At 41.3% G+C, this 27,290-nt stretch overlaps 1 protein-coding gene across 3 annotated transcripts in view; it reads left to right on the top strand.

Annotated features, from left to right (window-relative positions):
- CLSTN2 (calsyntenin 2) overlaps positions 1 to 27,290 on the top strand; it is a 741,931-nt gene that overhangs the window by 669,281 nt on the left and 45,360 nt on the right. For all 3 annotated transcript variants that reach the window (XM_073359983.2, XM_073359979.2, XM_073359984.2), the window contains one exon: positions 21,610 to 21,772. In XM_073359983.2, coding sequence (XP_073216084.1) covers positions 21,610 to 21,772 — 163 coding nt within the window. The remainder of the gene's footprint in view (positions 1 to 21,609; positions 21,773 to 27,290) is intronic.

Below are 27,290 nucleotides of genomic sequence, written 5' to 3'. Positions count from 1 at the left end.
ATTTTAAATCCATTTACATTATGTTACAATAAAAATGACTCTGAAAAATATATTTAAATAAATAATCAGGCATACGTTCTCTTGTCAGTGGTGTAGATACTATTAAAAGAAGTCCTTGGGTCTACTGTATTTGTAGGGTGTGATAGTCTATTCCCTTATGAGCAGGGCAAGCTGGGGATCCTCTCCAAAATATGGATTACCAGTTATATGTCAATCTGGAACAGTCCCTGATGGAAGAAAGGCTGCCTGGCATTGAAGTAATGGGACCTAGGGCATAATAAGGAGGACCCATTTTGGAGGTATGAGTTGTGCTTGATTTTCTTTTCTTCTAATGTTGAGAATGAATAAATGAGATTTATCTTTGAATTCCTTGAAGTTCTTAAGTTCTGACCTCCATGTTCCAGATGATCTAGGGTTGAAGTAAAGTGTTCTTTATTAAATGGCAAAGTAAGAGCATATATATATATATACACACACACCCCTTCTGATGGGTAGAGTGATTAACAAAGGGGGGACAGAGCCCTGTGTTGGAAGACAGTTATCAAATCAGTCTGGCTGAATGTCATCAGGAGAATGAAGATTAAGAGACTATCTAGCAAAGAGGTCAATACTACAATTAACCTTCTCTCCTATAGCATGTAAGGCAGGCAGTTTAGACAAAGCAAGAAACTAAATCTATTTTTGGTACTTGTAAATTGAGAACAGTGCACAGATCAGATTAAACCTTAATCTCAGTAATAAAATATTTGCCCCAATTGACAGCAGGCAACTGCATTATTTTTATTTATCTCCTTCTCTAGAAAAGATTTGCTATGTCACTCATCATTGAAAATATGACAGAAAGTTGTTGGATTCAATCATGTCTTTATCACAGAAAAAAATCATAGAACGTCTTTTTTGTACGACTCTGATATCAAAGTTAGAGCCAACTTACTTGGGTAGTTACTAGAGCTGGTAAAAAAAATATGACAACACTTTCTTCCATCAGTAAATGCGGTTTCACTGAAACTTAAATTAGCAAAAATGTGATTAAATCTCTGTGGAAAGGTTGCTTGGATGTGTGGTGGGGACAGAGAATGACTTCTTTGGTAGATCACTAAATGACTAAAAAAATATTAACCATGTATTGCCTGCAAAAAAAATCAGGTAGATATGGGGAGAAATATCCAGTGTAATCAACAGGTGTGTGTAGAATAAATATGGACCAATGATAATATTTACAGTAAATTTCTCAGTGCTATATCATCGTATAATCTTTACTTATTTAACAAGTGGAACATCCATGGATGGTAGTGCATCAGAGTATTTTCAAAACATGCAGCGGACATCCACACTGTGGCAAAGAAATATGCAGTACTGTTAGAAGAGGAGAATTCAGTTTTGAAAGATGCAGTTTCTGGATTGGTAAGGTAAATCATTACTACATAAGACAAACATACATCAGCTAGAGCCATCTCAATTTTTTCTAATCATTCCTTCCAAAATGATAAGGAACAAGCCTTAGGGTTGTCTTCTAAACACCCCATAAACACGTTAGATGGGTATTCCAGATAACACTAGGGAATATACATTAAAAATGAGAGCAAGGATGCAAATTAGTTTTAAATTAAACTAAATGCCTAAATAGTATACATATGAAACAGTAAGGAAAGAGCATACTCTAATTCTGTATTGAGTAAGGTAACTAATTTAAAAATGATAAACTTCAAGAGGACAGATATTCCTTGAGAGAAAGCAGAAATACAGTTTGCATACAAAACTTACCTGAGCACCGTATACAATAAAATCCTTGTAACGGTGCAGGACTCACCCTTACAGCGCCTCCTGCTGGTCTCAGGGAATTAGCTCTTCCAGCCTCCGGAGTGCCCTCTGTAGGCCAGTGTCCTGCTTGCCCCCTCGTGTCCCTCCTGGACCCCAGTGCCCCTTTCCCTAGGGTGCTGCCCCCTGGCAGTACCCTCCCTCCCCATCTCTGGGTCTCCCCTCCCCAGGGAACCCACACCCACTATCCCCACCTCCTCAGTCTTTGGCTACTTCCAGTCACTATTGAGCCCCCACTCACTGGGGCAGACTGCAGTGTATAAGCCAATCATCACAGGCAAGGGGGGTTTGGACCTGCTGCCTCTTCCTACCCGTGGGCTGCCCTCTGCAACCCTAGTACCCTTTTTGGCCTTTCACTAGGCCTGTAGCCTGGGGAGTTTGCAGGCCGGAGCTCCTCAGACCTTCCCCCAGTCCTGCTCCACCTTACATACTCTGGTATACTCCCCTGCAGCCAGGCCCATCTCCCTCCACAGCTAGAGGAGACACTCTGCTCCTGACCCACTGCCCTCTTGTAAGGGCCAGCTGAGCCCTGATTGGGACATGGCCACAGCTGAGCCTGCCTCCCCCAATCAGCCTGGGAACTGCTTGCTCCCAGCCACAGCCCTCTCCTAGGACCAATTTCAAGCCCTTCAGGGCAGGAGCAGATGACTACGCTGCTACAATCCTGCACATTTTTTATAATGTGCATGGAATAACTAATAATTATTCAAATTCCTGTTCAGAAATGTAAAGCTGCACTACCCTTTTCAGTTAGTGAGATCAAGATGGTGACACAGGCCTACCCTGCCCCACATCTTCAGTTTCTCCTCTTCAGAATGTGAGGCTGTTCTAGATGCTGTTTGATTTACATAACTTCCAACTCAGTCAGCTTATTTCTGTACTGTAGCAAGGAATTGTAATACTATATAAGGTGAGGAACTTGACATACTGTGGTATTAGTTATGTTACACTAAGTGCTGTGTAGTGGCGGTGGTCCTTGGAGAGTGGTGGAAAGAATGAGTTTGCTCTCTGATGAGAGTTGCTCTTTGGGAACTGGGCATTGGTGTTGGGCTGAGATTCCTAAAAAGAAAGATTGCCCTGCATGCTGTTTGATTGCCTCTGTTCCAGGATTGGAGGGGGACACTGCAGAAGAGCAACACTGGTATCACAGTAAAACAGGTTGTCAGAAGAAAGGGCAACAGTAATCATGCTACCTGCAATTTTTTAAGAGCTGGATTTGGAAATTTTTGAAACAGTCCATGAACCCAGAAATAAGTTTATTTCCCACATTGACTGCATATATGTGAAGCTTGTACAACATCAGCTTATTGTGCTGCTGCAGTATTGTTGAAATCTAGGTTGTGGTATGGCCCCAAGATACCAGTTATGGGCAAAGCAAAAATGAAACATCTCCTAAGAGGGAGGTACAAACTGCACCACCTAATAACCCCCTCTGCTGCTAACATTTGGAACAGAATTGTTATTGCAGTCTCATAAGCACTGGTCCAGAGCAAAGCAGTCTGGCTTTTCCTTTCACTGCCTGCCACCAGCTGTCAGGATTCAGAAACTTGCTCAAAGAGATTGTATGAATCCAAGCAGCTAAGATTCTAATTGAAGTTTGATGTGGAGGATAAGTACATGACAGTATCCTTTATTATGGAAAACCATTGAACTTGCCGAATATGATGCCACTTTTCAGTCCACAGTCCATTAACTTAACAGGTTTGGGTATATGGATTCTCTTTTCCATATAGAGATATTTTTCTTCCAGCCTCTCTTAACAATTGCCTTCATACATTATCTGTTGTCAGTGGAGGGGCAGGTATATTCATTTCACAGTTCTAGAAGCAAAGTGGCATGTTAGGTAAGTGCAAAAATGTAAATTTAGTGAAGGGAAAACCAAAGGGAAATTTTTTAAAAAGCAACAAAAAATCAATTTTACAGTTGTTACAAATGTTATGAAGAGGCTGTAGAGCTATTAGTTGTTGGGTTTTTTGCAGTCATGAATAGTGGGCTGATGCTTTGCCTCAAAAGTCAGTTAAAATTCTTTTCAGGGCAGTAATGTTTGGATTAAATAAGGTTGGCATATGCAGCCAATAACTGGATGTAAATGTGCAGGCAGAAAGGGAATAGACACAGAACAGTTACTGAAACAAAGAAACACTTCTGCGATGATTAATATTGTTAGATGGATTTGATTAGACTGTTTGCACCCTTCTTGTGTTTACTTTCAGTGACTCCTCCAGAAAATGAATATACTTGCCAGCCAATTGTGTATTGAGTAATGCTCTGAAAAATGAATTTAGTATATATATTCCTGTCTATTCATCCCTGGAACATGATTTTAATAGCTATGCTCATCCTATTAGAGGATAGAAATATACCATGTGACCCATCTCCAATAAAAATTAACCTGTTGGTCAGCTTGACTACAGACTACATGCAGTGAATTACTCACAGAAATCTACAGACTGAGAAGTATTTGCCAGAAATATTCAGCAAATATTTCTGAAACAGATCAGAGGAAATCATAAGCTGCTCACTGACCATACAGGGAAGAAAATAGAGGTGAAATTTGAATAACTTATTTGCTCCCATTAATCAGTCAGCATTACCCATGAACCTCTCTGCTAAGGAGATTTTACAGAAGAGATCTGTGTAAAGAAAGAGTAGCACAACAAAAGGATTGCAACAAACGGAAGACCTGTAGATATTTATATAATTAACCCCTTGTGATTATCAGCTAGGGACAGTTGGATATTCATCAGCTCATTTTACACGAACATGCTTCAACAGTAACAGGTTTCTATTAGATGAGATTCAACAATAAGAAAAGAATTAAGAAAATAAATTATTTTCAAAAATAAAATCTAAAAAGCTCATTTGATTTCTTTGAAAGTGTTTTCTATTCATAAGGAACAATAGATTTAATCCACAGCAGGATGGAGGGAAAGCCTTTTGTATGCTCACCTTTTGGGTCACATTCATGCAGAATTCATCAATCTCATGCACAATGAATTATTTCCCAAATAGAATACCCACAGTTCTTCTCACATTTGACTTAGGTGGCATATGTAGAAAAAATATTTTCAGTCTGGAAAATTCAATTTAAATCCAGAGAAACAGGAATTTCTGAACTAACAAGTATTTCCTCCTTTGAATTACTTTTCAAATACTGGTTCTGTGCTTTAGGCACAAACTACTGTGGCAAAGTACCTTGTTCACCTCATCAGGCTCAATTCTTTTTAGCCTTGGAGACACAGGTTTGGGCAAGGCAGTCCTTCTAGGTGGCACAAGGTCAGGCCATACCTTTCCTCTGTCAGTCCCTTGTGCCTGTTTTCCTTTCCCTTCTGGGGAGGGAATACAGCCTCCCTTCCTGGAAAGGTTTCAGAGTAACAGCCGTGTTAGTCTGTATTCGCAAAAAGAAAAGGAGTACTTATGGCACCTTAGAGACTAACCAATTTATTTGAGCATAAGCTTTCGTGAGCTACAGCTCACTTCATCGGATGCATACTGTGGAAACTGCAAAAGACATTATATACACAGAGACCATGAAACAATACCTCCTCCCACCCCACTCTCCTGCTGGTAATAGCTTATCTAAAGTGATCACTCTCCTTACAATGTGTATGATAATCAAGGTGGGCCATTTCCAGCATAAATCCAAGTTTAACCAGAATGTCTGGGGGTGGATGGGTAGGAAAAAACCTACACCCCTCCCCCCCCCAAGACGTTCTCGTTAAACTTGGATTTATGCTGGAAATGGCCCACCTTGATTATCATACACATTGTAAGGAGAGTGGTCAGTTTGGATGAGCTATTGCCAGCAGGAGAGTGAGTTTGTGTGTGTGGGGGCGGGGGGTGAGAAAACCTGGATTTGTATTGGAAATGGCCCACATTTATTATCATACACATTATTAAGGATCTACAGCCTATCCTGAACGATGACTCAACACTCTCACAAATCTTGGGAGACAGGCCAGTCCTTGCCTACAGACAGCCCCCCAACCTGAAGCAAATACTCACCAACAACCACATACCACACAACAGAACCACTAACCCAGGAACCTATCCTTGCAACAAAGCCCGTTGCCAACTGTGCCCACATATCTATTCAGAGGACACCATCACAGGGCCTAATAACATCAGCCACACTATCAGAGGCTCGTTCACCTGCACATCCGCCAATGTGATATATGCCATCATGTGCCAGCAATGCCCCTCTGCCATGTACATTGGTCAAACTGGACAGTCTCTACGTAAAAGAATAAATGGACACAAATCAGATGTCAAGAATTATAACATTCATAAACCAGTCGGAGAACACTTCAATCTCTTTGGTCACGCAATTACAGACATGAAGGTCGCTATCTTACAAAAAAAAAACTTCAAATCCAGACTCCAGTGAGAAACTGCTGAATTGGAATTCATTTGCAAATTGGATACTTTTAATTTAGGCTTAAATAGAGACTGAGAGTGGCTAAGTCATTATGCAAGGTAGCCTATTTCCCCTTGTTTTTTCCTACCCCGCCCCCCAGACGTTCTTGTTAAACCCTGGATTTGTGCTGGAAATGGCCCACCTTGATTATCATACACATTGTAAGGAGAGTGATCACTTTAGATAAGCTATTACCAGCAGGAGAGTGGGGTGGGAGGAGGTATTGTTTCATGGTCTCTGTGTATATAATGTCTTCTGCAGTTTCCACAGTATGCATTCGATGAAGTGAGCTGTAGCTCACGAAAGCTTATGCTCAAATAAATTGGTTAGTCTCTAAGGTGCCACAAGTACTTCTTTCCTTCCTGGAAAGGTTCAGTGTTTTGCAGCACACAGCCTACTGGCAGCTTCCCTGCTTCTCTCATTCCCCTGCTGGCCTAACAGGGGAGGGTTTAAAAAGGGCTCAAGCAGTTGGAGTCAGCTGAACCTAATTGGTTCTCTAGCAACCCCTTTTCAGCTGAACCTTATTAATCTGTGGTTACCTCTCCTCAGTGGATAGGGAGGGGCCTTTTAACCTTCTGGGACTGATTACTGCCCCCCCCCCGTTTTGTAGCTGTTTGTCCTGGGTTTACCACACTACCCACCGAAGATACAGATGAAGCTGTCTTTTGGAACCTTCAGACTCTATTACCTTGGGAGCCACATTTTGTATACAGTACAGTGATGACACATAGTATGTACTTGGTGCTGAGTGTTCTAACAATGAGATCTTTCTTCATTAAAATATATTGGATCCATTTAACTATCCATCTTCTGTCATCTGCATAAAAGGATGGTGTCAGAATATGTACATTTTAACAAAGCTCTTTCAAAAAGGATTGTTTTATAAATTGAAAAAAGTGATATTTCTTTTTAAGCCCAGATTAATATCTCTTCCCCGCACCCACCCAACATCTATGGTTCATATTCTGTATAATGGTAATGGGTGGAAAACTGTGAAGTAGGTTTACAAAGCATGTCACCTCTTCCATAGCAGGGCAAAATGTTTGATTTGGGTGCTGTGGCTGAGCGGATAATGCTAATGCCCATAAGCAAAAGATCAAAGGGAAATTCTCCTAGCTGCATTTGTTATCCTCTCTAGTAAAGTCAAATAAAAATGCAGAGCCTGAACCATCCCTGCATGTTTACTAACTTTTCACAATAGTGACCTCTATAAACTCTATAGAGACATGCTTACAAAGTGGAAAACTGTACAACAGTGGAAATTTATGTATAAGCCATGTACATGTACCGTATAGTGAAATCTAGCAGGATTCAGGAAAATATATTATTCACTGTATGACCTGCTGCATAATAAATACAGTATATGTATGGAGTTAAGAGAACATGTTAACATTATTAAGATCAATATTTATCCTATTGATGAGGAAAAGGCTTGATACCTCTAACTCTTTAGTAACAAAGCCATTAAAGACTTTCCTCCCTTTCAATACAATTTACAAGCTCTTCTAGAGATGTGCAAAAATATTGAAAGAGCCTATGATGCTGATCCAGGGAGAATAGCATTTTCAGGGTTATAAGGCAACGTTACTCCCAGCACTTCCCCTTTTCTAATGTGTTACTGTCGGAAATGATGTAATTCATGATCATAGTCCCAAGTATACCTGTTTTACTGAGAAGTACAGATATCTATCATTATTCAAGCAGTTTAGGCATCCCAATGCCTATCTGTTTCTGGTTGCTCCTTTATTAATTATCTTGATTTGTTGTAACTTGACAATAATAACCTTCTCCATTATAGTCTTGATAGTAAACAATGGCCTAAAACACAAATGTTTGCAATACTGCTGAGCAGTAGAAAATCAGGAGCTTGAAAGGTCACCAAAAAGAATGTGACAATGATGGAAGAAAAGTGCTAGTGACATACTGCATGATCTTGTAAACAGACAGGCTGCTATAAGGCTAATAAATCTTGGAGTGACATTCCAGGTGGTGATATACATCAGTTGGGAGATATGACCTACATTCTGTAGGGTTAGGTGGGACTACCCAGTTAAAAGTACCGAAACTTTCCTGAACTAGACAGGCCCATCTGTGTTGATGTCAATGAGGTTGTAAAAATAAACTATTTCAATAAAGAATGGTCATGTTTAATAATGATTAGGGCTCCGTGTCTGTCACGGAGTTTGCGGAAGGCACAGATTACGTGACTTCCTGCGATCTCTGTGACTTCTGCAGCTGCCAGTGTGGCTGATCCAACAGCCACCCAAGCAGCTGTCCCCAGGACCAGTTGCCCAGGAGGCCCGGGGACAGTCACATGGACCACTGCTAGAGCAGCTCTGCAGCCAGCCCCACAGCCAGCCTTACTAGCTGCTGCTGGAGTGGCCCTGGCCCTGGGGCCAACTGCACTGGCCGCTGCTGTGGTGGCCCCATGTGGCTGACCCCAGAGACCACCTGAGCAGCTGCTGATGCAGCTGGCCCCGGAGACTGCCTGAGCAGCAGTCCTGGGGATGGCAGGAGGAGCCGCGGCTCCTGGCAGCAGTCCTGGAGCAATGGCAGGCCCCAGGGCTCCCTCGCTCCTTGAGCAGCGGCTGGAGTGGCAGTGGGCCCCTTAGGGTTCCCCAACCCTGGAGGTGGCTGGAGCAGCAGTGGGCCACCCGGAACTCCCCCATCACGGTGGGGACCAGAGAGGCAGCGGGCTCCCCCTCTGGTGATGGCTGGAGTGGCAGTGGGCCCCCCTACAGCCCCAAGATTCAATCAGGGGTATCTATGGTATAAATCATGGACAGGTCAGGGGCTGTCATTTTTTTTTTCTGTCCATGACCTACCCATGATTAATTCATAGCCTTAATAATGATAATTCTTGTATATAGCACTTTCACCCAATTATCTTAAAGGAACTGCTTTTGGAACATTAGTTAAACTTCATAACTTCTCCCATGTGAATAGGTATTATTCCTATATTCATTTTACAGATGGCTAAATTAAAGCACATAGGACCAGGTCCACAAAGGGACTTAGTTACCTAAACCCCAAAATTAGACTCATAGACATTAAGACCAGAAGGGACCATCTCGTGTGACCTGCTGCAAATCTCAGGCAACAGAACCTCACCCACCAACTCCCGTAATAGACCTATAGATTTAGGTACTACTGTAATCCATAAAACCCCTGTTCAACTGCTGCCTAACCCTGTAAGTGCTTAAAATCACTATGCACCTAATTTTTTATTGTAAATGTTCCATAGGCACCTAAATTTCTGCCTGTGGGCATGTGCACTGCTGCCTCAAGCAGGCACCCAGATATTGATCTCATGCCTAAGCCCCCGCATGATCTTCAGGTGAAGAACAATCAGGGAAATGCTTGTCTTGCCTGTGGATCCCTGATCTGGTAGGTATGCTCTGATCACACTGAACACTGTACAAAACAGCTTGGGTGGGGGAGGGTGGTGGCAGAGGAGGAAGTGGAAGTGATGCTGGCAAACCAGGTGCCAGATCATGCCAAAGCCCTGATGTCTCAACTGAACACCAATAAATACATAGCTGGAATTAGTCTGGCTCACCTGTGTGTTAGTATTGCTAAAATAGGTATCAGAGTCATAAAAATGTGCTTAGTGCTTAGACTTTATGAATGCTTGTAAGTTGGTGCTTGTATTAATCTCACTTATAACATATCTATCCCATATGGTAAGGTAATACTTGAGCATTTGCATTGTAAACCTCTGTAGCTCACCAGACAGGAAAGAGACATGAATTAGTGTGAAACGCTGGCTTCCAAAAGGTTTTGGGTCCTGCCCAACAGAGAAGGCCCATGGACACTATTGTAGAACATCAGGACAAAAGACTTTGTTGAGTGCTCTCTCACGGCCCCATGAATTCACATGTAAGTGAATTTCTCCCATCCGCTAAGATTGCAACTTGAAAGCAGGAATAAAAAGGCTTAATAAGAAGGAACTGTATCTCTGTGCTGCTTGGAATCTCAAGGGCAAGGTTTTCTAGGCATAAGCAAGAGAACCTGTGATTAGCCTGGGTTTGCGCTGAGAAATATATAGAACTTGGTTATTAGAGAAGCTTCTATAACCTTTTGAAACTTAAGACTGTAACTCATTTGTTTGTATATGTTTACCTGCATTAACCTTGTAAATTACTCTTATTTTCTTTTCCTAATTAATAAATCTTTAGATAGTTTATTGTAGGATTGGCTTTGAGCGTTGTCTTTGGTGTGAGATCTAAGGTGCAATTGATCTGGGGTAAGTGATTGGTCCTTTGGTACTGGGAATAACCTGAATATTGTTGTGATTTTTGATGTAAGGGACCATCTATCTCAAAGGCAAGTTTGCCTAGGTGACAAGATAGACTGAGGTACCCAAGAAGGACAGTCTGTGACTCCATGGTTAGGCTGTTGTGGTGCCTGAGGAGTTTATGCTTGGTACTTGGTTGGTGAAATCTAAATATAGAACTCATAGTCAATTTGGGGTTTGTGCCCTGTTTCTTAACAGCCTGCCCTGAGGTTGGTACTCACATTCTTGAGCCTCTCTGCAGGACAGCATGACACTGGAGGTGACCTCCTTTATTACCTTTCGTCCTGGGGTTAGGGTTCTGATTGAGGATGTGGGAGACCCCAGTTCAGTTCCCTGCCTGATATGGAGAAGGGATTTAAACAGGGATTTCCCATCTCTCGGGTGAGTGCCTTAGCCACTGGACTAAGGGATATTATGGTGTGGGTCTTTATCTATCCCTCCTGTTGAAGCTGGTGGACTTCGTACGTATATGCCCTGGGCTAGACACAGCTTGAGAATGCTTCTATATTCCAGTGGCTGAGCATTGTAATGCCTAAATCCCTTTGTGGGTGTAGGTCAGAGACGTTAAGTGACTTGCTCAGGATCACACAGCAAGTCAATGGCAGAGGTGAAACTAGAACCCAAATGTTCTGACCTCCCCAGTCCTTTCCTTTAATGGCTAGGCTAGCCCCGAATAACCACATTATTTTTAAAATTGTAACTCAGTTTAATATTTACATGCAGCATGTGTGGATGATGATTGACCAATATTTTTGGATGAAGTAGAGATTATTTTAATCCACCTCTTATAAATAAGGTTAAAATTTTGTCACAGTTATTTTTAGTAAAAGTCACGGACAGGTCACAGGCAATAAAAATGCATGGAAGCCTGTGACCTTTTCCTGACTTTTATCAAAAATAACTGTGACAAAATGGGTATGGGGGGGATCCAGCACCCACCCTTGCTGCAGTTCCGGAGTCCCCCTGGCACCCTGTGGTGGCTGAGAATGCTGGGGTCCCTTGCCGCCCACAGCAGCTCGGAGCTGTGTGGAGCCCCTCACCATTGCTCAGAGCTCCAGGGTACGGCAGCTGGGAGTTGCAGGGACCCTGCGGCCCATGGTAGGTGAGAGCTTCAGGGCCCATGCTGGGTGACAGCTCTAGCCCCACTATCCCCAGGCTAAAGCAGAAAAGGTCTCTGGAAGTCACAGATTCCATGACTTCCATGACCTCCATGACATAATCTTAGCCTTACTTATAAGTCCGTTTCCTAGGCACCCTCCCCTACTGAGACACCTCTCTGGCCAGGTTCAATGAAGCCTCTGCAGTCAGGTTCCCTGGGCCCTTGTGCACAATGCATCCTTAGGGATTAACCCCTTCCTGCCTGTGCTGGAGGCAGCTGGGTTATGTCTGCGGCCAGGTTATGTCAGTGGCCAGCAGCAGACTGAAGGTGTTAGCTGCCTTTCAACATTGTGCGGACAGGAAGGGAAAAGCTGCTTCCAGCCACAGGAGGTGGCGGGGGCTATGTGTGTGAAAGGGAAGAGATGAGCTCTGCAAAGACACATCCCCCCCATGGCTGCTGCTGGCCACATTCTGGTGTGAACACTGGAAGAAATTTGGGGGGGAGGGGCATGTGACCCTGTGTGCCACACCCCCATGTGTTGCCTCGGGAAGACGCGGCACCAAGTACCAGGAGAGGCGGGTCCATCCTGGGGGCCCAGCCAGGCGTGAAGGGCGGAGAGTGTCAGGGTGGGTCAGACGGTCAGTCACCCCACCTTTGTGAGAGAGGTGTATGGGAGTGTGTGTATATGGAGGGTAGGGGTGTGTGTGTCACCCCTCCTCATGTGAACTTGAAAGCTTTAAAGATAAGAAGGTAAATAAAAAGAATCCAACTATGCAGAATTTCTTTTTAACAGGGGCTTAGTCAACTTGATGTTAATTTGAACTTTTGTACTGCATAGTTCTGATTGATTCCCATTGAACTTGTTTGAATACAAGTAATTTTACCACGTCCCGTATACAGCATAGGGAAATATAGTCACCCTATTCAGAGAGAAAGTTCCAACAATGCTGAAATGCCCCTTTTTGATATTTTTGGAATGAAATATTTTTCTTTTTCTTTTGAAAATGATTTCATTGGGAATTTTTTTTCATTTTATATTTTATTTTATAACATTTTAAAAATTCAAAATGGAACCATTTTGATTTTGTCAAAGAAACCCAATTTAACTCCAAATGATTTTTTCAAGAACTTTCTTTCACAGAAAATTTCAAATTTGGGGGGGTTTTGTTCCCATTTGGGATGAAAACAAATTTCAAAATCTTGACATCCTCCGTAAAATGGAATTTCCATTCCCTGCACAGCTCTAGCTTTCATATCAATAGTCAGAAGATAATGAAAAAGGACTGTAAGGAAGCTGGCACTAAATAAAGCAGAGAGGTGAAAAAGCAGAGAGGGGAGGAGAAAAAAAACAAGCCTGGAGGTGGAGATAAGCAAGTCAGAGACCAGATTCACCCAGAACTTGTTCTACTTCCACCAATGCATAGCCTGGCCAGTGTCAGAAAACTTGTTTCTGGGAGACCTTGCATTAGTACACAAACCCATCTGTGTCAGAGAATAGCCAGTGCAGTCCCTAAAATGGTCAGTGGTGGCACATCCCAGGAGGTAAGAGAACAATTGATCCAGAGGGTTTGCGGAATTAAGTCCCTCTGAAATTAATGTGTAACCTATTTAGTCTCTTTTTGGACTTAACTACTTATCTGACCAAGTAGCAGCACAAAGGAATCACAAGTACTCAGAAGAGAATAGCTGGACCTGAGGACTTCAAGCAAGTCATCCTCTGGACAAGCCAAAAAAGCTGTTGATGGACAACAAGTAGGGAAAAAGGAAAGTTTCTTTGAAAAATTCTTTTTATGATATTAAATATTTTTAAAGTTGAGTGTTCCAGTGATTTATTTTAAAATATTTACACATTGAAAAGTAGTTTTCACAAATCTTTGTAGATAAAGTTAATCATGCTAGAGTGTTTTCAATCATTTGTCCTACTCTGCTACCCAGCTCCCCCACCCCATCCCTAAATGATGCTGTCCATGGAGGTAAACCTGAGGAAGTATCCAGAGGAGAAAGTTTGAAAGGAAGCCTGCTTTCCACGGATTTGGAGAGACAGCAAAGTCCTGTGCTGTAGGGGAAGGAGAGGAGAAGCAACAGGCTGATGGGCATTAGCAAGATGAAGGCATCAGGCAGAGTCAAGCACAAACCAGAAGGTTTAACGGAGGAGGCCCCACTTCCCTTCGTTTTTCATTATTGTTCCCTCCCCAATACAGGGAGTCCTTGGACGTACAACACTTTTCAATTGACTGCCCATTTCGCCCCTATGATGCTTGTTTCACCCTTACGAGGAAAGCCGGCAGGGAGGACAGCACACAACACATGCTGAGCCTCAGCCAATCACTGATTTCACTGTTCAAGCTTTCTGATTGGCTGAGCCCGGGGTTGGGAGCCAATCAAAAACAAGCAGCAAGGCTACTTGGCAACAAGCTGCTCTGGCCCTGAAAGCCAATGAGACAAGCGACTTCAAGGGACCCCGTTCCAGCTCCATTCATTATAACATGACCACAAAGTTATGTACAAGCAATTCTGTAAAAAGCAAGCCCAATTCATCTGTACAAAGTTCCTTGGACACATTCTTTAAGATTGCAGAGAAGAGTCCAGAGAAGACTGCAGCCCAGATTTCAGAGAAGTCCCCAGCCAAGAGCCCTTCAAAAAGTTCTGGAAACTCAAAGCATATGTGATTTTGTATGTTTATTTGAATGATGTTTACCAAATAAATACACTGATGTTGCTACATTAGTCATCTATAATTCATTTAGTACAAAAATCTAGGTTATTGTGGTGAAAATTGTGTATCAACCAATCCCCCCTTTATACCATTGATTCCTATGGGAAAAGCAGTTTCGACCTGCACCGTTTCGATTTACAATGCAATTCTGAGGAACGAATTGTGTTGTAAGTCCCAGGACTCCCTGTACTGGAAATGCCCATACAAATAAAGTGTGGGAGGAGGCATGAGTGACTGACCATATAAGGGAACAGAGATACTAACCAACACAAAGTGCTATCAAATGCACATAGTAAACATCTTTCAAAAAGGGATTATTTTCTATTTCTACCTCACTTCCTTGGCAGTAATTTTAGTTGGACTAGGAATAGTAGGGTTAAAAAAAAAAAAAAAGCAAAGTGGGTGTCCCTTAAACGTTACTGATTTTCCACAAAGATGCTGCATTGTATGCATGTGTTTGGAAAAGTGGGTTACATCTCAAGGACAAAGAATGCAGCAGTTACTAGGGAAGCGGAGATAAATGTCTTTTATTGACTGAAAGAGTAAAACATCAGTTTAAAGTGACTGGGCTGAATTCTGTTCAGTTACACTGCTGTGAATCTGGAGTCTCTCCACTGATCTCAGTGGGTATACTGTAGAGTTACACAGGAATAGCTGATGGTGGAATCTGCCCTCTATGTGTAAATCAGTGCTGATAATATTGGTTGTATCTTGTGCAACTTCAAAAATATGTGCAATTTAAACATCAATGATGCAGCATTTTTCTTCATCCAACTCTGTTTGCAGAGTATCTGCACATAGAAAACAGGGCAGCAGCACAGTCACACGTCCCTACCGTTTTGCCCACAGAGTATCGAAAAATTAGTGAAAAGATATTTGTGACTTCTTTATATAGTACCTCAGAGCTCAGAATATTGTGTGCAATCACAGGATGTGCTGAAGTCATTGTCACAGAATGGAGGATTATGATGTGCATTATGAGATGAAAAAAGTAAGAGAAGGAAGCTGGTATGAAGTTCATAAAATATCTACTAACCATTGTATGATGGAAATTTTCTTAAAAGAAAACAGACTGCATTTTTCATAACCTCCATAGGGGCCTGATTCTGCCGAACGCGCTCAACTTATTTAAGGAATTATTTAAGGGAATTATTTAAGGGAGAGGAATTATTTAAGGGAGTGGACACAAGCACAAATGGATATGAACTGGCCACCAGGAAGTTTAGACTTGAAATTAGACGAAGGTTTCTAACCATCAGAGGAGAGGAGTTTTGGAATAGCCATCCAACGAAAGCAGTGGGGGGAAAAGATCTATCTGGCTTTAAGATTAAACTCGATAAGTTTATGGAGGAGATGGTATGATGGGATAACATGGTTTTGGTAATTAAATATTCATGGTAAATAGGCCCAATGGCCTGTGATGGGATATTAGATGGGGTGGGATCTGAGTTACCCAGGAAAGAATTTTCTGTAGTATCTGGCTGGTGAACCTTGCCCATATGCTCAGGGTTTAGCTGGTCACCATATTTGGGGTCGGGAAGGAATTTTCCTCCAGGGCAGATTGGAAGAGGCCCTGGAGGTTTTTCGCCTTCCTCTGTAGCATGGGGCACGGGTCACTTGCTGGAGGATTCTCTGCTCCTTGAAATCTTTAAACCACAATTTGAGGACTTCAATAGCTCAGACAAAGGTGAGAGGTTTTTTGCAGGAGTGGGTGGGTGAAATTCTGTGGCCTGCGTTCTGCAGGAGGTCAGACTAGATGATCATAATAGTCCCTTCTGACCTTAGTATCTATGAAACTCCCAATGGGCCTGATTCTGAAGCCAATGAAGTTACACTAGCATAAGAGGAATATTATGCTAATTTTTCCTCTTGTTTTGCCACAATGGTAAATGTTCAATCCAGTTCTGCAAACCATTATACAGAGCATGTGAACACTCCTTACTCATGTGAGTAGCCCCATTGAAGTAAACAAGGCTGGATCCTGCAACTCTTACTCCTTGATAATGCAAGCAGTCCAATTGCACTGAAGTCTACTGTTGTATGTGTATAAGAACTATCTGCATGTAATGGTCAAGAAAGTACCTGGCTATTTTGCAGACTGCAAAGGGCAAGGTAAAAGTACTTCGGTTTTGGTCCAGATCACACCAATATCAGTTAGCAAAATCTTTGGCATTCGATAACTCCATCAGAAGAGGGTGGGTATTTTATACCTTGAAAAACTGTGTATGAATGTAGAGATTATTCCATTAAAGTATATCACATTATTTGCATCTATTATATAAAATGCATCCTGATAGCTATAAATACCACTGAGCCTCCAAGCTGATTATTTAGTTATGATTTGATTAATGCACTGGAGAGGCAGACTGACATGATAAAGTGATTAGACCACCCTGGCCACCCAGCAGTCTTTTAAGGTCAAGTTTGCTCATCTGTAACATCTCACTAGGATAGCTTTATAAATTAGGGTATTTAAAAATTTCTTACCAGATCTGATTAAAAAAATCTTGATTTGCCAATACATTTTGTCATTTTACTTTAACAGCTTCACTGTAGTGGTTGCATTATGTTCTGCTGCCACAGTAGCTGCATATGGGAAAACATATTGGCTTCCTGTGGTCAACAGGTTCAAAAAAGGTGTCTGAAATGGCTACACATCAAATTACATGCTGCCATTATTTATTTCATCATTTTATTTCTTGAGACATGGCCAGGCATGAAATACCCACTGCGGCTGCTCTCTGAGTGATTGGAATTAAGTCCTGTTGTCTTGGACAATTCCGTTAGCTTTTTCAAATGTATCCACTTCTATAAAGGACCCAGGGCAAGTTTTCAAAGGTTATTAGGGGTCTGAAGATGCAAATAAGTGCCTAGTAGGATTTTCAAAAGCACCTAGGCACCTAACTCCCATTGAAATAATACAGGAGTTAGGCACCTAACCTGCTCCGATGTTTTTGAAAATTTCACTAAGCACCAACCTGCATTTTTAGGTGTCTAAATACCGGTGAAAATCTGGCCCTAGGCCCTTAAATTTGTTAGTGCAATGAAATGGGTGCATCTGATGATGCTGGGATTTGTCCAGGCTATATAAAATATGCCATCTAATGTTCTGTAGTGTAGGTAGGTGGTTGTGACATTCCTCAGGGCACAATCTGTACCACTGAACAGTGGTGTTCCCTTAACTCTCTAGCCTGGGGTGCCTTTTACACTGCTTTGCTATCAGAACATCCACTGCTGGTCTGCTCACACAACCTTCAGCATTCAAATTCACTCCCAGCTAAACCCACAAGCACTCTGATCAGCACTCTCTGAATTACGTACAGGAAGACATCTGCAAATTCTTATTCCCAGCCTTGTTCCCCAAACATGTGTATCTTGTATTGTCCAGCACACTACAGAACAGTGCAAGCACATAGAAAGTCCATTATTTCATCAAAGGAAAATGATGTATGCTCCAGCCTTGTAATCCCAAATAGAGTTTCCCACACACTTCATTCCAAACACACTAGCTAAGATAAAACAATAAGAAAAGTTTATTAACTACAGAAAGATAGATTTTAAGTAATTATAAATGATGATACATAAAAGTCAGGTTGGCTACAAAAGAAAATAAGAGTCATGTGCAAACTAACACCTAACTTAAGCTAAGTGAATTTAAAAGCAAAGGTTTTGTCTCACCATACACTGCTGTAAATTTCACAGGCTGGGTCTCTTCCCAGCTTGGGATCACTCCCCCTTAATTCAGCTGTTTGAGAGCTGAGCAGAGAGTTGGGAGGAGGAGAGGTGAAATGGAGGGCACTGTCTCTCTCTCTCTCTCAGACCACTGTCCTCTCTTTGAGGATTACCCCAAACTGGGGTGCAGGCGACAAGTAGTCTCTTGTGGATGTGAGGGTTGAACTTTCTCTGTGATGAAATTTAAATTTCTTGTTTAAACCTTCTTGTTGCTGAGGAAGGGCTATTTAAGCCAATGATAGCTCTTTAACACCTGGCAGGGTGCTAGTGTGTCTTTGTCTCTGACAAAAATGACCATAATATTGGTACTTGCCAAAGTAGTAGCATTTAAATGGCCCTCAGAAAGGGTGGGTGGGTGTTCCTTAAGTTCTGCACAGCCAGTGTGGCACATGTCAGTTCTAGGCTCACAACAGAATGCAGCAGAAATAAAATTAGCCATAAGAATCAGTGACTGATGTAGTCCAGAGACTAAAAAGTGTTAATATATATATATATATATATATATATATATATATATATATATATATATATATATATATATATATATATATAAAACCAAAATGTGGTGTCTTTGTTTTGTTTGGAAATGTAAGAAACTTTCATATTGTGCTAAACTGCTATAAAGTTCTTTTGACCAAATTCTATGGAAGCCCATTACTTCTGTGAGCCCATTTGACCTTTCTGCCTCGTCCACCCCTGTCTAGCGCATTGTCAAGTCTGTAGTCCTAGGAGGCCTTCTCCACTGTGATTTCCCACTGCAGTGAGAATGACACAATTCTAAGTTGAGAGCATGAGTGTGAGGCATGCCTGGCCCCATTGTCATTTCATGGCTGTTTTATACAGTCATAACTTTGTGAGATCGGAATCAGGGACACAAAATACATAGACTACCAAAGTGTATACTTTGTGTTCCAGTTCAAATTTAGGATCAGAGCTGGTTCCACTCCTGTTAGTATAGTGAAGAAGCAGATGCTGTTACTTAGGCCATGGTTTCTTTTAACTATTATTTTTAATACCTTAGGGGTAGAGGACTAACACATCATACGGTCTATAAATTTCCCTATAGAAATGTTAATTTGTACATGACGGACACCTACATATTTCTCTGAAGAATCCAATAGCACTAGACTAAGTGGAATCATCTCCTGGTTCAGTGCAGTGATTTAATCTTGTGTTCCTGTATAATTACCAGATTGTTCAGTCAATTGAGCAATCCAGCTAGCTGCCCGTTCACAGGTTGTTATAATATACACACAAGAGTTCCCCCCGAGAGTTTGTCTTTTTAAAATGTCCTTGTTCTTTGTTTGGATGTAGCAAGGATTGCTCATCTGCAGTGGTACTTGGTATCTCCCAAAGAGTATTATTTATAACAGCAAAAAGAGGCACCCGTGGGGAGCCCTCAGAAATGTATAGACTATAACCTCTGAGGCTTGTGTCATGTGTTGACAGTATCCCATATTCAACCACATCAGTCATTTTCTTTTATGTAACAAGATAGACATGTGTAGGTATGATGCATCACAATTAGTTCAGGACTCTTGAAACGTTGCTTTTCCCTGAAGGGTCAGACTGAATAATCCTATTTGTTGTTGCTGTTTGTTCAAAAGAGTTTTCAGTTTTCCAATTTATTTACTTTCAGTTTTGCTTTTAGTTCATTTAACCTTCAGAAAACATTTGTGCTCTATATTGCTTGGGAAAAGGAAGTCTTCAGCAGCATGTTGTTGCGTTTATCTCTTGCTGTTTGGCTACAATGTCTGCAATAATAAATGTATCCATTTGAAATGGAAGTGATTAAGCTCTGTTGAAATGTCTTCTGGAACAAAACATTAGCTTTTCTCTCAAAGGGCAGATATTGCTACAGATAACATTTAACCCAACTGAGGACAAAGTTGTTACCCTTTAACATCGCTTACCTTTCTGCTCGCCTTAGAGAAACAGGGACAATATCTGCATTCAAGTGTGTCACTGTCTTAAAACATGAAAACAATTATCTGTACAGACTTCAAAGTTGCAAGTGATGATTGAAACTGTTTCATCTTTAAAAACACATTTTTGCATTCTCACTTTATTGTGAGTTACGCCTTTGAACTTGAAAATCTGCAAGATTTCATGAAGGGATCAGGGAGCTAGGAATGCAATGGGGTTTACATAGTCTTTCATATCTGAAGACCTGTTTCAAATCTGTATTTGTGTTACAAGTGAAAATGGGTGTGGTGGTCTCATTTTAACCCCTGTCCATCTCACAAATGATCACACAAGATTTGGCATGGCAGGTATGGAATTAGCTGTGGGCACTGGTGTTCAAGACAAAGGTACATTGGCATAACAGAATAGGATCTCACATTTGAAATAGCAGCAAAAATGTTGGCCAGCGCTGAGTTTCATTGATAGATTTGCGTGAGGAAACTTTCATGTTACCTGCCCAAACCATGATTGAAAGCTCATTGAGGCAGGGCCCATTCTTTTGTTCCATTTGTACAATGCCTAGGCCAATGAACTCCTGGACTGAGGACCTTAGGCACCGAGGCAATACAATTTATAATAATAATAAATAATAATGTTTGGGTCAAACAAGTGCTAATAATTCATCAACGCCCTGAGCAATAAATTCTTTCCTAATTTAGGGGGAAAAGGGATATCTAGAACAGGGATTGGCAACCTTTGGCATGCAGCCCACCAGGGTAAGCCCCCTGGCAGGCCGGGCTGGTTTGTTTATCTACCACGTCTGCAGGTTCAGCTGATCGCAGCTCCCATTGGCCGTGGTTCGTGTCCCAAGCCAATGGGGGGTGCAGGAAGCGGTGCAGGCTGAGGGATGTGCTGGCTGCTGCTTCCCGCACCCCACATTGGTCTGTAGTGATGAACTGCTGATGAACTCCCAGTGGGAGCTGCAATCGGCCGAACCTGCAGACACAGCAGGTAAACAAACCAGCCCGGCCCGCAAGGGGGCTTACCCTGGCGGGCTGCATGCCAAAAGTTGCTGATTCATGGTCTAGAATAATCATGGTCAGATACAAAAACCACTATTGAGCACTTCTACAGAACTTTGTATTCTTGAAAGGCTGTACAAACATTAACTATTCTGATGTATTAACTAGTTAATCTGACTTAAGTAATGTAAGGATGCACAACAAGTGCAAAATCCATTGAATTTTCACTCTGCTCCATCCCTTTAAAGAATGTGTTTTAAGAGGAATTTGTTTAAAATGTGTTACACATGTGTGCCAGTTGTGATATTTGTCAACATTGGTTTGACTTTTGTTAATTTCAGTGAGATGCCTCCTTTTTGACCAGCGTGTGTAGAGATGTAACCACAGAGTTACAGGCTAAATACCATAGCATTGTGTCAAAAATTTATCCATGAAAATGTTAACATTGTTCTTTTTCAGCCTAAAGTGCAGTAATTGTTATCTGCTTCTACCAGTAGAATTCCACGTCTTGGAAATAACATGATCAAAAGAATTTATTCTGCATGAAAATAGGAGCAGAACAAAGGGGTCTAAAGATCTTCTTTCATTTCTTTTATTATTCAGATTTGTGATAAAGAATGGCACTACTACGTCATCAATGTTGAGTTTCCTGTGGTTACCTTATATATGGACGGCACGACGTATGAGCCTTACCTTGTGACAAATGATTGGCCTATTCATCCATCACACATAGCCATGCAGCTAACTGTTGGTGCTTGCTGGCAAGGTAACACGATCAAGGGTACATAAACTGAGAGAAAGTATTTAAATCCCATTTAAAGAGTGTTTTTTCCCCTGTCTGCCTCTCTCATGTGAAGTGCACTAAGAATAATTTTTTTAAGGAATTACGGGACTGACGGAAAGCTGATTCTGCTTTCACTTTCACTGGTATAAAACAGAAGAAGCCCCACTGAAATCAATGAAGTTCCACAGTGGTAAAAGTAGTGGAATTGAGAGCAGAAGCAGGCCCTATATTTCCATTTTGCAATAATGTACTTGGCTTGCATTGTGCATGTACTGAGATGAGGCTAATCTTCATTACCTTTTGTCTTGACTTCTCTAACCTCCTTCTTTTTGGTCTCCAGCTTCAAGCCCATCCAAATATTGTTCATGTCCTCAAAACCCTACACAGCTTGCCCTGCTTATATATTAGCCTTACTTGCCTCTTGCTCCCCTTCTTATGCCGTGAATTCTTCCCAGTCCTCCTTCCTGTCCTTATGCCACTTGTACTTCTGTCTCTTATTTCACATTTTTTTCATGCACTGGAAACTTCCTCCATCCGATTTCCTCTAAAGTTCACTTCTTTCAATTAGATTTCCATTGTTAATCTTCCCTCTGTTGCCATCTACTCATGCACAGGAACGTAACTTTAAAAAAACCATTAAAACAAAAACAACTTCCTAATATGAAATAGAACAATGTGTACAATGTGCTCAAAATAGGGAAAAATACTTTCCCAGGGGATGTATTCCCTTTCTGTTGTTAAATGTTTTCTCTCTCCCATTACCCAGAGTTTTTTGAACCCAAAGCAATGGTAACGTAACTGGTTTGTTTTTTTAAGGTGGCATTAGGAATAAATCAATGGGGACACAACTTCTTTGTTTAATAATAATACTATTTTATTAGGCTTTAAGCACACCTGCATATATGCAATAGCAATAGTTTAGAGCACCACAAACATTATAGTTACCCAAAGTTTGAGATGGTCTTGAGTAATTACCAGCCGGTCTTCCAGGGGCCCGCCTTCTGTCCAGCCGATGGGGAGTTTAGGTATTAGCTCCCTGCCCTAAGAAAAGCTTTTTTGGACTGCTCTAAAGTGTATTTTTTTGCTGATTTTTTTATATAGCTAGTTTAAATAAAGCACATCATTTATAATAATTTCAGTGGGTTATTATAGCCACCCCTAGTGGGTTACCAATTTTTTTTAATGTAGGAAATTACATGTTATTTTTTATTATTAAAACATTTTTAGTATTTATAGTTATAACCATAATAAAATGTATATGACAATGGTACTTAAAACCAAGATTGTCTGTTTAAACATTTTCTTTTATTTTTATGGCATATTAACTTTTTTGGTTTTTATTTATTTATTTATTTCAATTAGAAAAACTGCATTTATGTAGCTGTTTGGCCTTGCCTTTTAGAGCCCTAAAATTATTTCTAGCTATCTGGTATTTGGTTTTTAGCTAATAGTGGTTAAACACACAAAATGGCTGACTGCAGTAATGTCAAGTTATGGGGCAAAACTCCCACCTCCTCCTGCATCTATCTTACAAGCTTGGTCTGTTGTCGTTTACTGTATGTTTTCAGTAAAGGTTGCAACTGCTTAGAGGCGTTGGCGCTATTCAGTGTGTAAGGGTTATCAAATCCAGCCTTTAGATTTGCAATTCTTCAACAAAAAAACTTCAAAAACAGACTCCAACTAGAGACTGCTGAATTGGAATTAATTTGCAAACTGGATACAATTAATTTAGGCTTGAATAGAGACTGGGAGTGGATGGGTCATTACACAAAGTAAAATTATTTCCCCATGTTTATAACCCCCTCCCCCCTGTCCACCCCACACTGTTCCTCAGACGTTCTTTTCAACTGCTGGAAATGGCCCACCTGGATTATCACTACAAAAGGTTCCCCCCCACCCCACCCCCTTGCTCTCTTGCTGGTAATAGCTCACCTTAAGTGATCACTCTCCTTACAGTGTGTATGGTAACACCCATTGTTTCATGTTCTCTATGTATATAAATCTCCCCACTGTATTTTCCACTGAATGCATCCGATGAAGTGAGCTGTAGCTCACGAAAGCTTATGCTCAAATAAATTTGTTAGTCTCTAAGGTGCCAGAAGTACTCCTTTTCTTTTGCGAATATAGACTAACACAGCTGCTACTTTGAAACCAGCCTTTAGATTGTAAACTCCTTGAGGCAGAGATCCTATCTTTATATTTATGTGTATAGTACCATACACAACAAGATCATAATGATAGTCAAGATTTTGTGTGCTGCATATTGATCAGAAAAATATTATGATAATCAACTCATTATTACAGGGCCCAATCCTGTGCACCTGATCCTTTGCAGAGCTCCTTTAGAACCGGGGTCAGGAGTACAGGATTGAGTCTTATGTGTATCTGCCTGGTATTTGAGAATGCGATTCTTTCTTCCCACTCACACCTATGCAATTTATATATTTTTTATTTCATTAGCATTAATTAACATAACTAAATTATTACACTTTTATTCTATCTTATTTTTTTTCTAGTTAGGAATATGTGGTGAAAAATCTATCAAGGTTTTCAGAAATTAGATCCTCAATTCAACTGGTTGTTTGGAGGGGTAATGGCTTAGCTTAAGTGAGGGGTTTTTGGTTAGGTCTGGTTTCTGTTTCTTCTGTAGTCTTTGTACAATATCTATGAAGCAAAATGGAAGAGTCAACAGTTTGTTTGATTCACATACAATTCTATTGTGAACTAACTCAACTCAACTTCCTTCCATTCTTTCCTTGGGTATATGGAATCCACAAAGATCCAGTGAATTTAGGGGTTTTAAATAGGTATCAGTATTAAAGAATGATGTTGTATTTTCAAATACTTCCAGTATCCTTGATGAAGAAACTTTTTTTGGATGTTTGCATTCATGAGATTTTTTACCACATATTCCTAGCTAGTATCCTTCTTAGCAGGACTATTTAACATGTTTTTGTGACAGGTCTCAGAGTAACAGCCGTGTTAGTCTGTATTCACAAAAAGAAAAGGAGTACTTGTGGCACCTTAGAGACTAACCAATTTATTTGAGCATGAGCTTTCGTGAGCTACAGCTCACTTCATCGGATGCATACCGTGGAAACTGCAGAAGACATTATATACACACAGAGACCATGAAACAATACCTCCTCCCACCCCACTGTCCTGCTGGTAATAGCTTATCTAAAGTGATCATCAAGTTGGGCCATTTCCAGCACAAATACAGGTTTTCTCACCCTCCGCCCCCCCCCCCCAACACACACAAACTCACTCTCCTGCTGGTAATAGCCCATCCAAAGTGACCACTCTCTTCACAATGTGTATGATAATCAAGAAGCCCTTGAGGAATTCCACCATGATTTCAACAATTTCCATCCCACCATCAACCTCAGCCTGGTCCAGTCCACACAAGAGATCCACTTCCTGGACACTACAGTGCTAATAAACAATGGTCACATAAACACCACCCTATACCGGAAACCTACTGACCGCTATTCCTACCTGCATGCCTCCAGCTTTCACCCTGACCACACCACAGGATCCATCGTCTACAGCCAAGCTCTGCGATACAACCGCATTTGCTCCAACCCCTCAGACAGAGACAAACACCTACAAGATTTCTGTCAAGCTTTCTTACAACTACAATACCCACCTGCGGAAGTGAAGAAACAGATTGATAGAGCCAGAAGAGTTCCCAGAAGTCACCTATTACAGGACAGGCCTAACAAAGAAAATAACAGAACGCCACTAGCCGTCACCTTCAGCCCCCAACTAAAACCCCTCCAACGCATTATAAAGGATCTACAACCTATCCTGAAGGATGACCCAACACTCTCACAAATCTTGGGAGACAGGCCAATCCTTGCCTACAGACAGCCCCCCAACCTGAAGCAAATACTCACCAACAACCACATACCACACAACAGAACCACTAACCCAGAAACCTATCCTTGCAACAAAGCCCGTTGCCAACTGTGCCCACATATCTATTCAGGGGACACCATCAAAGGGCCTAATAACATCAGCCACACTATCAGAGACTCGTTCACCTGCACATCCACCAATGTGATATATGCCATCATGTGCCAGCAATGCCCCTCTGCCATGTACATTGGTCAAACTGGACAGTCTCTACGTAAAAGAATAAATGGACACAAATCAGATGTCAAGAATTATAACATTCATAAACCAGTCGGAGAACACTTCAATCTCTCTGGTCACGCAATCACAGACATGAAGGTCGCTATCTTACAACAAAAAAAACTTCAAATCCAGACTCCAGTGAGAAACTGCTGAATTGGAATTCATTTGCAAATTGGATACTATTAATTTAGGCTTAAATAGAGACTGGGAGTGGCTAAGTCATTATGCAAGGTAGCCTATTTCCCCTTGTTTTTTCCTACCCCCCCCCCCCCCCCAGACGTTCTGGTTAAACTTGGATTTAAACTTGGAGAGTGGTCAGTTTCGATGAGCTATTGCCAGCAGGAGAGCGAGTTTGTGTGTGTGTGTGTGTTTCCTGGGGGGGGGGGGGGTGAGAAAGCCTGGATTTGTGCTAGAAATGGCCCACCTTGATTATCATGCACATTGTAGGGAGAGTGGTTACTTTGGATAAGCTATTACCAGCAGGAGAGTGAGTTTGTGTGTGTGGTTTTTGGAGGGGGGTGAGGGGGTGAGAGAACCTGAATTTGTGCAGGAAATGGCCCATCTTGATTATCATACACATTGTGAAAAGTGTGGTCACTTTGGATGGGCTATTACCAGCAGGAGAGTGAGTTTGTGTGGGGGGGGCGGAGGGTGAGAAAACCTGGATTTGTGCTGGAAATGGCCCAACTTGATGATCACTTTAGATAAGCTATTACCAGCAGGACAGTGGGGTGGGAGGAGGTATTGTTTCATGGTCTCTGTGTGTATATAATGTCTTCTGCAGTTTCCACGGTATGCATCCGATGAAGTGAGTTGTAGCTCACGAAAGCTCATGCTCAAATAAATTGGTTAGTCTCTAAGGTGCCACAAGTACTCCTTTTCTTTTTATGTTTTGGTGCATCCCCTTAATTGCTTTTATCCTTTTTCAGTTATCGCTTCATTAGTTTCTTCTACTACTTTGTCTCTTTCCCTAAAATTCCATCCTTTGTGCTCATCAAGAAAATTAAATGTTAATAGTTCTGGAAAATGAAATCCTATGTTTGTCCACAGAAGAGATACTGCATGAGTAGCAGGCATGCAGGGATCTTCACACTCTTATATCCATTGGTCCTGGGGGGAATTCTGTGCCCAAACCCCCAAAATTCTGCACCAAAAATGCAAAATTCTGCAAAATCCTGCATATTTAATTTGTCGAAATACTGCAATATAATCACACCAGTTTCACTTATTTTGGTAATGTATTTAAACTGATATACAGAAAAAAATCACAATAACTGTTCAGCATTTCCTAAATACATGAAAGTTAAATTACAAATACTTGGTAACCAATATCCTGCATTCCAGTTATAATCGTGGATTT

The sequence above is a fragment of the Lepidochelys kempii genome, chromosome 9 (assembly GCF_965140285.1).
Source record: "Lepidochelys kempii isolate rLepKem1 chromosome 9, rLepKem1.hap1, whole genome shotgun sequence".
Classification (NCBI taxonomy): Eukaryota; Metazoa; Chordata; order Testudines; family Cheloniidae; genus Lepidochelys; species Lepidochelys kempii.
This window is presented reverse-complemented; position numbering and strand designations above follow the sequence as displayed.